The sequence below is a fragment of the Globicephala melas genome, chromosome 1 (genome assembly GCF_963455315.2).
Source record: "Globicephala melas chromosome 1, mGloMel1.2, whole genome shotgun sequence".
Classification (NCBI taxonomy): Eukaryota; Metazoa; Chordata; class Mammalia; order Artiodactyla; family Delphinidae; genus Globicephala; species Globicephala melas.
This window is the reverse complement of record NC_083314.1, coordinates 78535991-78549367: the sequence shown is the minus strand read 5'-3', so window position 1 is coordinate 78549367 and position 13377 is coordinate 78535991. Positions and strand designations below refer to the sequence as shown.

The window sequence follows — 13377 nt, the reverse complement described above, 5'->3', positions numbered from 1 at the left end:
TGGAGTATAATTGCTTTACAATGTTGTGTTAGTTTCTGCTGTACAACAAAGTGAATCAGCTATATGTATACATATATCTCCATATGGCCTCCCTCTTGAGCCTCCTTCCACCCTCCCTATCCCACCCCTCTGGGTCTAGGTCATCACAAAGCATTATCATTTTACTATCCACCAGTAATACCAACACTTGGTATTGCCCGTATTTTTAATTTTGGCCATTCTAATGTGTGTGTAGTAGTATCTCATTATGTTTTTGTTGTTGTTGTTGTTGTTGTTTTTGTGGTACGCGGGCCTCTCACTGTTGTGGCCTCTCTGGTTGCGAAGCACAGGCTCCGGACGCGCAGGCTCAGCGGCCATGGCCCATGGGCCCAGCCGCTCCGCGGCACGTGGGATCCTCCCGGACCGGGGCACGAACCTGCGTCCCCTGCTTCGGCAGGCAGACCCCCAACCACTGCGCCACCAGGGAAGCCCCTCATTATTTTTCAATTAGCGTTTCTCTGATGACTAAGGACATTGAGCGTCTTTTCAGGTGCTTATTGGCCATTTGTACATCTTGCTTGGTTAAGTGTCCAAACAGATCTTTTGCTCATTTTAAGATTGAGTTGTCTTGTTTTTGAATTTAAAAAATTATTTACATATTCTGGGTTATCTGTGAAGGACAGGGCCTTGGAAAATAACTATTTAAGTTAGTTTTTAGTCTGACCACCTGTGTGTGAGAGTGAATTGAAGCAGAGATGAGACAAACCTCAGTATTTGATCACCATTATTTATTGTCAGTTTTAATGCAGTCCAGTTATTTGAATCCAAAGACTTGAAACAAATATGCGACAGTCAAACTAAGAAACTATGAAGCAGTGGCTGACAGTGTTTTGTTCAATCGCTGTATAAATGGTATTGTCCTATGAGGCAGGCCAGTGAACTACAGAAGTAGTTTAGAGCCATTGTATTTTCACGCTATTGCTCTTATAAATTTTTTTTAACCTGGAGAAAATTCTTAGTAGTAGGGGTCAAGATCTCTCTTGCTGAAACCAGGTCAGAGCCCACATTTGTTTTTTTTTTGTTTTTTTTTTTGGCTGTGTTGGGTCTTTGTTGCTGTGCACCGACTTTCTCTAGTTGTGGCGAGCGGGGGCTACTCTTCGTTGCGGTGCGTGTGCTTCTCATTGCGGTGGCTTCTCTAGGTGCGCAGACTTCAGTAGTTGTGGCATGTGGGGTCAGTTATTGTGGCTCGTGGCCTCCAGAGCATAGGCTCAGTAGTTGTGGTTCATGGACTTAGTTGCTCCGCGGCATGTGGGATCTTCCCAGACCAGGGATCGAACCCCTGGCCCCTGCATTGGTAGGCAGATTCTTAACCACTCCGCCACCAGGGAAGTCCCAGAGCCCACATTTGGATCTTTTAATCCTGACCTGATTCATCCCTGCCCTTTAAGAAAAAATTGCTCTCACTCACAGGTTAGGGAGAAGCACCTGGTGCCACTTTTTAATGCCTCTTGTTAGTTTACTCATTAAAGATGCAGCTAAGAATAGGGGCTTGGTGGTTTTGATAAGCAAAGACACTATCAATGCTGTGTCTTTGCTTTTAGGGTCTTCTTTTTTCTGCTGTCATCCATTGTGGGGCACACAAAAAATTATGGTCCATGTTACTATAAGAGAAGCTTTGGCTCCAGAACTGGTAACACATTTATAATTTTTTGCTCTTTAGAGATGAAACATTAGTTTTGGCATCATATGGTGAGTAAGGAGCTCTCAAAAAGACACCTCAACTGAACCCCAGGCTCCTCAAATGCTTTGCCTTATTCTTCCAAATTTATTCCCACACATTATTTATTCAACTCAGTATTTCCTAACTAAGTAGCCCCCATACTGTACATTCTTTGGAAGGAACCCAATAACAAGCAATTGAGTACAGTTACATGTTTAAAAGGCAAAGACAGAAATAGATACATCCAGTGTTAGAAAGAAGTTTCATAATGAATTGCTTGTATATAAGTTTCATATTTCTTAAACTACTACTTGAGTTAATTTCACTTCTATTTATTATTCATTCCTTGAATTAGCACTTCTGCTCTTGGACATATTCAGAGAGTGGAGTGCTGCTATGGAAATTGTGGGAATTTGAGTTTGTATCTCCCCCTTCATAGTTACCTCCTTCTCTCTGGTAATAATAGCCACCTTGTCTATTATCCTCCTTGCAAATTAACAATGTATTGGTAGTGTTGGATCTAGACTGTCCATAGGAGGGTGTAAACTGTCTAAAGCCACAACTTGAGGAGCTTTCATCTTGTCTATAACTGCTTCCTGTTTGCCCTTCATTACAATTTGAATGGCTACAGCCGGATTCCCTTTGACCCAGGCTCTGTCCTTGGCTTTGTTGCCTACATGTTCTTGATTGTCCATGAATACTCTCATATCCATTCGACTTGCTACTTAATGGGCTACAACTCCTACTTCTTTCTTTCTGGCTGTACCCTGACCATTCCTGGCTGTTTCTTCTTGACTGATTGGGGGTTGAGCCTATTTGGGGTCTACTATACCCTTCATGAGTTCCACTTGAACTTGACCTACATCTCCCTTGTAATTCACGTTGCTCATAGCTAGAACACTGACCAAATCCAGAACCACCTTGTTCAGAGCAAGATGAGTGGCACGAGCCGGACCCATATTGTCCAGAGCTAGAACACTGACCAGATCAAGAACCATATTGTCCAGGGCTAGATGAGTGACATAAGCCAGGGCCGTATTGTTCAGAACTGGGACACTGATCAAAGCCAGATCCATGTTGACTCTGGGTAGAACACTGACCCATGGAAGATTTGTGTTGACCATAGCTAGAAGACTGACTCCATCCAGATCCAAACTGGCCATGGCTAGAGGACTGACTTGAGCCAGAGTCACATTGGACATGGCCAGAAGACTGTTCTGATCCAGACCTCTGTGGATTATAGCTAGAAGATTGACCTAATCCAGACCCACAATGGCCATAGCTAGAAGACTGGCATGATCCAGATGTATGTTGACCACAGCTTCATGATTGTCTTGAAGCAGAACCATGTTGTCTATAGTCAGAGGATTGACCATATCTAGATTCACGCTATCCAGAGCTTAATGATTGATCTAAGCTAGATCCGTGCTCAAAGGCAGAAGATTCTCCTGAGCTAGACCCATGTTGCCCAAAGCTAGACTGACCTGATCTGGGCCCATAACGGTCATACCTAGAGGACTGACTAGAGCCAAACCTATGTTGGCTGTAGCTAGAAGATTGGCTTGCTCCAGACCTAGGTTGGCCATAGCTAGAGGACACACCTGAGCTAGACTCATATTGGCCATAGCTTGAAGACTGTCTTGAACTAGATCCATGCTGGCCACAACTAGAAGACTGACCTGAGCCAGACCTGTGTTGGCCATAGCTAGATTGACCTGATCCAGACCGTTTTTGTCCAAAGCTGGAGGACTGACCTGAAGCAGAACCATGTTTTCCATGCCTAGAAGATTGACCATATTCAGATTGGTATTGTCCATAGCTTGATGACTGACCTAAGCCAGATCCATGCTGACCAAAGCCAAATGACTCTTTTAAGCTAGAACCATGCTGACCAAAGCTAGAAAACTGCCCTGAGCCAGATCCATGTTGGCTGTGGCCAGAAGACTGACTTGAGCCACATTGACTTGAGCCACGTTAACCATAGCTGGAAGACTGACCTAAGTTAGATCCGTGTTGGCCACGGCTTGGTGACTGTCCTGAAGTAGAACCATGTTGTTCATAGCTAGAGGATTGACCTAAGCCAGATCTATGCTGACCAAAGCCAGATGACTCTCTTGAGCTACAACAATGCTGACCAAATGTAGATGACTGACCTGAGCCAGATCCATGTTGACTACAGCTTGGTGACTGTCTTGAAGTAGAACTATGCTGTTCATAGCTAGAGGATTGACCTATGCCAGATCCATGCTGCCTAAAGCCAGAAGACTGACCTGAGCCAGATCTGTGTTGTCTGTAGCCAGAGGATTGACCTGATCCAGACCCACATTGGATAGAGCTAGAAGACCATCCTGAGTCTGACCTGTGTTGGCCATAACTGGATACCTCACTCGAACTAGAAGTAGAACAGTATCCTTGTTCTTCACAGGTTCCTGATTGATATCCTTCATTTGATTCATGCCATCTCTGTTGAGAGGGCTGGTCTGAGCCACAGCCATGACCACAACCAGTGGTCTCATTTGAATTTGACCAGTGGTCTTGTCCTCCACAACTCCTTGTGATGACTCCACGATGCTGCTTACTAAGTGAATGGCATGATTTTTTCTTATGTTGTCTCTTCCCTAAAGATTCATTTGAGTCAGACCAGTGTTGGTCAGAACTGGAAGACTGATCCTCTGTGTGGCACACGTGCCCTTGTTCTCCATAAGTACCTGACTGATTTGCTGAGTTTGATCTTGTGCTACAGTTCCTTGAATGAGTATAACCAGCTTATTCACTCCTAGACCTTTTGTGCTGTTGAGAACCATGCTTATTTTTCTTACTATTCTTGAAGTAGCCTGAACTTGACTCTTTCTTTCCCCAGAGCTTTGCCTGTGCCCAGAACTAGACAAGCCTCCTTGATGCCCAGTTCTTCTGGAGCTGGACCCAGACCTGTGTTTAATGCTGCCCCTGGAGCCTCTGGAGTAAGAATCATGTTTTCCTTCACTCCAACTTGAATACTAGAAGACAGTTCTTGCCCTTCATCCTCCTTTTCTGTTTCACTCTGTTCCTCTTGGTGCTGGTGACTGTGATCTTTTTGCTTTGACCCTGAAGCTTGGCAGTAGTCTTTGCCGACGATTTTATTACAAGCCTGAGCCAGCTTGAACATCATCAGAGGGTACTCAGTAAATTCTATCTTCTTGTTATGGTCTCAATCCAGATTTTGCATGATGGTATCTACAGTGTCTGGGTCATCTGGATTCTGTATAGGAACAAGGTACAAAAGGAAGCTCTGTGAGTATGCAGCGCACACTGAGCTAACCAATTGAAGGAAGGCTGTAGAAATATGAATGTTTAGCTTACTTAGGTGGAGCTCAGCCTCATAGTCCTTTAGGCTGGACTGCCCTATCTCATGCAGAAAGAGAAAAAGGAATATGCAATGAATAGCTAGAAGAGGGTGCAACTGGAAGATGACAGGGAACAGGGAATTGATTATTTTTTAAGGAATGGGTCAAATATATATGACTAGCTAATTTATAAACAATAATTTTGGATAACTGCTTTAATTCTATATGGCTTTTCTTTATTTGTCCAGCTTTTAATTAATTAACTACTTAATTAACTCAACAACAAACATTTATTGTGCACCTACTATCTGCCTAGCATTGAGTGAGGTTCAGGGATAAAGCAGTGAACAAGTTTGGTTCCTGACAAAATGGAACTTAACGTTTACTGGGCAAGACACACAAACTTAAAAGTTCCATGTATGGTGATAATTTCACGTGAAACATTATACCAGAGGACAACCACTGGGGGTTCAAGGATGGTTAATGAGAGAAAGTGGTGTGTTTTGAATTATGGGTTGGAATTAGCCAAATAAAGGGGTATGGAAAGAGCATGAGGGGCAAAAGATTGTTGCAGGCAGAGGGAACAATATGAACAGAGAGCCAGAGGTGAGGGGAAGCATGGCTCATACAAGGAACTGAGAGATTCAGGATTGCTAAATATAGAGTCTAACAGTCAAGAGATATGGCTAGAAAGATAAATAGGGACGAGACCATGCCTTTTTTTTTTAAAGATTTTTTTTTAAATTAAATTTATTTATTTATTTATTTTTGGCTGTGTTGGGTCTTCATTGCTGTGTGTGGCCTTTCTCTAGTTGTGGCGAGCGGGGGGCTACTCTTCGTTGCGATGCACGGGCTTCTCATTGCGCTGGCTTCTCTTGTTGCAGAGCACGGGCTCTAGGTGTGCGGGCTTCAGTAGTTGCAGCACGTGGGTTCAGTAGTTATGGCTCACAGGGTCTAGAGCGCAGGCTCAGTAGTTGTGGTGCACAGGCTTAGTTGTTCCGTGGCATGTGGGATCTTCCTGGACCAGTGCTCGAACCCGTGTCCCCTGCATTGGCAGGCGGATTCTTCACCACTGCGCCACCAGGGAAGCCCCAGATCATACCTTTTAAGTTGTGTTAAGGAACTTGAAGTTTAAGAGCTGGGAACTGTTGAAGGATTTTGAGTTGAGTTGTGAAATGATTAGATTTGCATATAATGTTGAGATTGGAAGTGGAAGGTGGCCTGACCCCAAAGACTAGCAATAGTGATGGAGAGAAATGGGCTGTTTTGAGAGACTGTTGGTGAATTTGATAGAAGTTGGAGGGTGGAGGATCCTGCTGAGAGAGGAAATCAAGAATGGCACCAGATTATGCCTTGGTCGGAAGAGGAGGAGGGTTATTTAAAGGGGAAGATGATGAGTTTCGCATCCGACGCTGAATTTAAGGCATCCATAGAAACCCAAATAAAACTATTCAGTAGACAGCTTGATTTAATGAATTGAAGATCAAGAGCTAGATCTAAGCTTATGAATATTTATTTCCTGAGCTAACATTTTAGGGTGGTAGTCACTCTATTTTATGATTTAGGAGTAAGATGCTAATTTCCTGAACTCAGAGGCCTTATAGTGCCAGAATCTCAGTAATGGACAGTGGTCAGGATGTTCTGGGTCGAAGAAAGACAAAGGGAAGAAGATGCATTTCATCTATTTTGCGGTTTTTCTGAGAACCAGCTCATTTTCTTTCCAGAAGAATTACTCGCATAGGACATTATTTAATCTGTGGATTTTCCCCTGTTGTTTAGTAGGATCACTTCCCTTGGTCATGTTATGGAAACATTATGGGTCAACTTTTTTTTTTTTTGTGGTACTTGGGCCTCTCACTGTTGTGGCCTCTCCCATTGCGGAGCACAGGCTCCGGACGTGCAGGATCAGCGGCCATGGCTCACGGGCCCAGCCGCTCCGTGGCATGTGGGATCTTCTTGGACCGGGGCACGAACCCGCGTCCCCTGCATCGGCAGGTGGACTCTCAACCACTGCACCACCAGGGAAGCCCATGGGTCAACTTTTGACTTTATTTCAAGCCCTTTTTTAAACACTGTTCTCTACAACCAAGTAGGGAAAGTTCTCCAGGAATTTGACGTATGCGACAAAAAGGTAGAAAGAGGTGACGAAAAGAATTGCAGCTGTCTTCAGTCCAGACGTGGAGTTCTTACCTTCAGAATTTGATCAAACTCATTTTCCAAAAGTTCTTTCAGTTCTGCCTTGTTCAACATGTCACACTCCCCATCCTGGGTGGCATATTGGTAGAAAAGATTGATAATAGTGACAGTGCTTTGTAGGAGTTTAGGCATCTTTCTGTAAATTCAGTTAACCTAGAGGGGAAAAAAAGACAGAGACCCACCTATTATTATTCTTTTTTCTTTCTTAAATAGATAAATAGTTTGAGTCATTTGTAATAATTGTTCATTAATTAGCCATGATTAATTTCATTCTGTTGTAATCAAGAACCAATCCAGAGTTGAATGAGTTGTTCAAGCCATGTAGCAAGAAAGTGATGTAATTTGGAACAGAATCTATTGATATATCTCTTCTTTCCATTCCTGAATGAATGGAGCAACAATGACTTTCTGTTCTGGGCTCCCTGCCTCTACCAGGGATAATTTTCATAGCTTTGTTTGGGAGCGGTAGGAATCCTGAGTGCGCCAATCCATCCACTTCCTCAGTTTCGCTCTAGGTCCCAACCCTCAAACTAGGGAGGGACAGGTCTGTTCACATGCATGCCTGACTCCAGCTGGGAGGCACCAGGGCTCACCTGGATGCTCAAGACTGTGGGCCAGAGAAAGTAGACAAAGTGGGCAAAGCCAGCCATAGGCCTATGTGATATGGAGCCAGGGACAGCTGCTATGAGGCTCAGCTTCTGTTTTCATTCTTTTTTTTTTTTTCCTTTTTTTTTTTTTTTCTGCGGTATGCGGGCCTCTCACTGCTGTGGCCTCTCCTGTTGCGGAGCACAGGCCCCGGACGCACAGGCTCAGCGGCCACGGCTCACGGGTCCAGCCGCTCCGCGGCATGTGGGATCTTACCGGACTGGGACACGAACCCACTTCCCCTGCATTGGCAGGTGGACTCTCAACCACTGCGCCACCAGGGAAGCCCTCTGTTTTCATTCTTTAAGCAGGGACTGACCCTCAGGCTTTACTGATTACACATCAAAGAGAAAAGGCTCAGAGTAAAGGATAATTTGAGCCTTGTGATCTTTAAGGAAATGACCCCAAAGAAAGGAGGTACTACCAATCCCGACTATCTCTTCATTTTCCTTCTCAATAAAGCTAAACTTATACCAAAGTTCCCCAAAGTATGTATGTTACAAAGGAGCCTGGTGCCCAGAGCTTCTTTGCCTTAGAGCACATCTTGGATTCTCATAATTTATAACCCTAAGTTCTCCTGTTCACTTAAATGGTTCAGCAGAGGAACAAGTAGGATGGAGATTGAAGCAGCTTACAGGGTGCTGCTAGTTGGGGATAGTGGCCTTTTTATAGAACGAATAGTAGTCCATCTTAGGGACGAGCTGCTCTCTTTGAGATGTCCTAATTCACTTCCAAACAAGCCCAGATCCACCTACATTTCCACCTCCCAGGTGTTTTTACCTTCTTGCTTCCTTACCTGTTCACCTGAGATTGCGTTAGCAGTTCCCAAATCTGGGCTAGTATCAACCCCACCTGCCAGAGTCTCTGGACACTGCAATGAAAGACCTCTGTGCTGTTCAACAAGATGTCTAGCATAATGCATTGATAACAAATTATGTGGATTTTAATTGAAGTTGAATGGAGTGTGTGCAGGGACATCACGGACCAGATGTCAATGAATCATGGAATCTGATGTTTAGGAGCCGTGAAGATCATCTAGTCAAACTCTCTTTTTTAAACTTAATTTTCTTATACAGGACTCCAGCCAAGGTGTCACCCATGATATTATTGCCTCTTGGAACGGATAATGGCCGCAGAGGTCCTCTTGTTTCTTTACCTAAGTCTATTTATGAGACCTTAGTGACCATTCATCAATGTTGCTTTCACTCAACCACTATCTAACATTGGGAAGAAATCCATGCTCTTTAGCATGGTATCCAAGGTTCCTCATGATCTGTGCTGTGGCCTCTCTACAGCCATATCTCCTCACTCCCTATCCTTCTTTGTGCTCCACTGGTAATTAACTTCATAAACCTTCCTGAAGATACCATACTATTTTACGTATTTTTCTGGAATATCTTTCGTCATTATCTTCCTGACAAACGCGTACTATTCATTTTTCAAACTCACCTTTCATATTCTGTAGGAAATCTTTCCTGAATTACTTGAGAGAGAGTTATAATTATGTCCCTTATTCATAATTTTATTTTAATATCAATCACACACTATTATAGTCTTTTAAAATTGTCTATGTAATTAATATTTAATACAAAAAATTAGAAAATGTAGATAGAGGAAAGTTAATGAAAATACATGTAATCCTACTGCCCAGAAATAGTTACTGTTAATTGTTTCGTGTATATCCTTTACACACACACACACACACACACACACACACACACACACACACACACCCAAATGTATTTGGCTATGTGCCTATGTCACTTCTAGATTATTAGCTCCTTAGAATAGAGAACAGGCCTTATATAATCCCTATGTCACTTGGAGACACAGCACATTGCATGGCACATAAAGGTCCCCAATAAACGTTTGCCAAATTGAATCGAAATAAAAGAGGAGTAAGGGTCATGACTACAGTGCTCTGCACTGACCACCTCTGTTTTTTCACAGGATTAGGATCTGCCCTTTCTCTTCCCATGTTCAGCTCAGAGGACATGATTTCACCTGGATATAAACTGAATCTTACATTAGGAATCGTCCCTGAGGACCTTGCTGTACACTCCATCTGTTGTGAATATGTAGCACAAATCTCACTGAAGCTGGGTGAAGTGACATAGACTTACAACTTGTGCAATATGATCATCAGGGTTTGGGAAGGGGTTGTAGCAACTACTGGGAAATGATAAATTATGTGATCCCAAATTTTACCATTATTAGGCTACATGTTTTCTTCTCAGTGTTACTCAGAGGGCTGCAGAGTCAGTATCCATTCTGTGGCCACGTTTCCTCTGGATGCGTGATTTGGGCCTGGTTGTCATGCTTCATCAGAGGTGTGACTGAGACTGTGGGATTGCAGTGGGGGTGGAATTTGCTGAGTGAGGGCTAATTTCCTGCAGGAGCTGGCTGTCACCACAGAGGGAAGAAAGGGTTGTGGGTAAAACATGTTTTTGGGGCCAGTGCTGTCCTACAGGAGGGGTTGGCAAACATTTCTGTAAAGGATCAGGTAGTAAATATTATAGACTTGTAGGCCAGATGGGCTTTGTTGCAATTACTCAACCCTGCTCTTGCAGCATTAAAGCATCCATAAATGATGTGTAAACAAATGAGCACGACTGTGTTTTGATAAAACCTGTTGATCGACCTGACCCTTAAATTTCATAATTTCACATGTAACAAGTTTTTTTCAACCCTTAAAAATGTAGAAAGCATTCTTAGCTTAGGGGCCATTTTTAGCAGATTGGTGATGCCCTAGATATGGCCTCCGGGCTGTAGTTTGCCACCCCGCTGGCCCTCTTCTATATTTGCTCGTCAGGAAGATTCACAGGAGAGGAGAATCTAGAGGGAAGAGAAGGGCTGGGAAGTGTGGACATCGGAAGAACTAATTCTTGCGAGAGAGAAAAGTATGCATGTCTGTGAATGCTGGCATATGTGAGGTGGTAGGAAAGGGAACAAGCGACCATGAAAGGGAGGTAAATTTTGACTTGATGTAACGAAGAAACTTTTAATATCTCTGTTGGCTGAAAATGCAATGAGGTCTTTGCAAAGTAATTGTATTTATTGTCGGGGCATTAAAGGAACTTTCCTGTATCGTGTAAGCAGTTTTAATCCTTTCAGTGCTTTATTTTCTGATTATCCTGCAAAATCAACAATCAGAGTTTGATAAGCTTTGTTTCTCGGTTTGTGTCATGAAAACAACAGGCATGTTGAATGTGCCTTTTGGCCTCTTGTCTCCCCTTTGAGAATTACTAATGTAAGAGTCAGACTAGATTATCAGAGAAGTCTTTTCTCAAACTGAGATTCATGATTTTACCAGAGTACGTTCCCCACATTAACAGAGTGGGCATGAAGTCTGCACCCCCCGCCTTCCGCCATTAGTTTAGCTAGTGGTTTATGCCCTTGAAGGTGACAGCGTTCAGGAGAAGAGATTTCTTAAGGTATGTGACATGTTCTAGGATTTTCAGTGCCTTATGTGTTGGCAGAAGAAAGGAAATTACGTTCCCCTTTATGCCAAGCACAGTGCTCTGTGCCCTTCTGTACATCATTCTGTTAATCCTCACAACAACCATATGATGTAGGAATTATTACCTCTATTTTGCAGATGAAAAACCAAGGCTCAGAGAAAATACAAAACTTGTTTCAAGTCAGTTATTAAGTGGAGAAAAAGATTCAAACTCAAATCTGTTTCTTCCTAAGCATAGCCAGGGAATGGGGGACTATTCCTGTCTTGGAAGGGTTTGGGGGACAATTCTTAAGGAATCTAATTTTGACTTAAAAAAAACCAACCAACAAACAAATAAGATTGGTGAGGATAAACAGTGAAGCTTTCTTCCCACCTCTGTTCAGTCACATTTTCACTCTTGTCTGGAAGGCACTGTTCCTATAGCACCATCTGCTGGGTCTTAGGGAAATGCTAGGGAAAGTCTCCCTCTTGTCCTTTCTTTTACCCTCAACTCCCTGTGCAGTTTCTGAGAGTTGTTTGTACCTTAGTGTCTATGAATGAGGAGACGGTAAAAAGCAGGGACATAACAAACAGAGTGTTGATGGTCATGATTTGGGGGTAAATGGAATCAAAAAGAAGTCAGCTATAATATAAAACTGGCCAAGAGGTGTTCCCCCTCCTGCCCATATCTTTCTCCCCAGGTACAGGGGTCATTTTTTCTCTTATCTCAAAAGAATCAAAAATGGATCTGATGTAATTTTATACCTTAACATGTGTTACCTGGGAGGTGGGCCAGGCACGTTGATATATCTTTCAGCTCCAGACCTAGGCCCTGGAATAACTCTGCTTGAGGATTTGCCTTCCTATTCAGTTGTTTCTCTCTCTCTCATCTTAGTATTCTCCCTTTTCTCCTTCAAGTTCTCAAAAACACCCAGATGCTGGGAATCCAGAGCTCATTCTTACTTGTATCCTCTTATTTTTTCTGTCAATATCTTTCACTAGTGTGTTTCCATCTCCTTAACTTGCTGTTTGATTCTCCTATTGGCATGGCCATTTATAGCCTGTATCCCTTTGTTCCTACCTACTTGAGGCTTTCTGCATGTAGACCTGGTCTCTCAAAGTGGGCAGATGGAGAAAGCGTTTGGGAGTGCTCCTTAGGGATCCTCCAGATGTTACAGAGGTGGCATAAAAGACCTGCTAGCATGGGAGACATCAGAGGGGATGTCCGAGCTTTAAGTATGGGAGAGGAAAAAGCGAGACCTATAGACCTTGGTTGATGGGAGTCAGATCCAGAACCTTTGCCTTTTAGTGTGTGTGTTTTTTGGGGTGGGGGTAGGGGAACGGGTAGGGGGAGGGGCAGGGGGAGAGGGAGAGGGACAGGGAGGGGAGAGGGAATGTAGCGAATGTAATGAGTGTGAAGCTAATTGGGCCTCAGTTTCCTCTCTGACCTTTTCTCCTCCTACTTTCCCTCTCCTCATAGACTCTGCTGAAGCCATGCTGCTTCCTTGCTGTTCTCCAAAACCTTCAGGCACACTCTTTCCTTAGGAATTTTATTTCAAGAACGTCTTCCCTCAGATATCCATTTGGTTTAATCCTTTATCTCCTTCAAGTCTTTGCTGAAATATTACCGTCTCACAAGGCCTCCCTGCCTTTTCTATGTGATACATACATCTAACATACTAGAGTATTGTTGGCTTATGCAGGGTTTTGAGCAGAGGAGAGACATGATCTGACTCACTTCTATGTTGATACTAGACCATAGGGAGATGAGGTAGAATAAGGAAGATCAGTCAGTTGAGAGATGAGGGAATGGAAGTAACCAAGGCTTCTGGCTTGGATGATTATGTTGTTATACACACTGAGAAAAGCAATACGTCTTAAAGGGAGGGCTTGAGATGGGGGAAGGATGATGACTTGTCATCTAAGTTATCACCATCATCTAATTCTTTCCACCTCTTCATAACTCACTTTTTAAAAGAGCAGTGAGCACTCCCTGTCTCTGACTCCCTTATCTTCCATTTACTCATCAGCCCTTTACAACCTGAGTTTCACGCCCTCTTTCAGGCTTTTTTGAG

At 43.3% G+C, this 13377-nt stretch overlaps 1 protein-coding gene across 1 annotated transcript; it reads right to left on the bottom strand.

Moving 5' to 3' along the window:
* Positions 1 to 2955: 2955 nt before the first annotated feature.
* Positions 2956 to 7350, bottom strand: LOC132595664 (hornerin-like). The gene is given in 5 exon segments (XM_070045078.1): positions 2956 to 3053; positions 3379 to 4091; positions 4568 to 4718; positions 4721 to 4937; positions 7213 to 7350. Coding segments are annotated over 5 exon segments (1317 nt in total).
* Positions 7351 to 13377: the final 6027 nt, after the last annotated feature.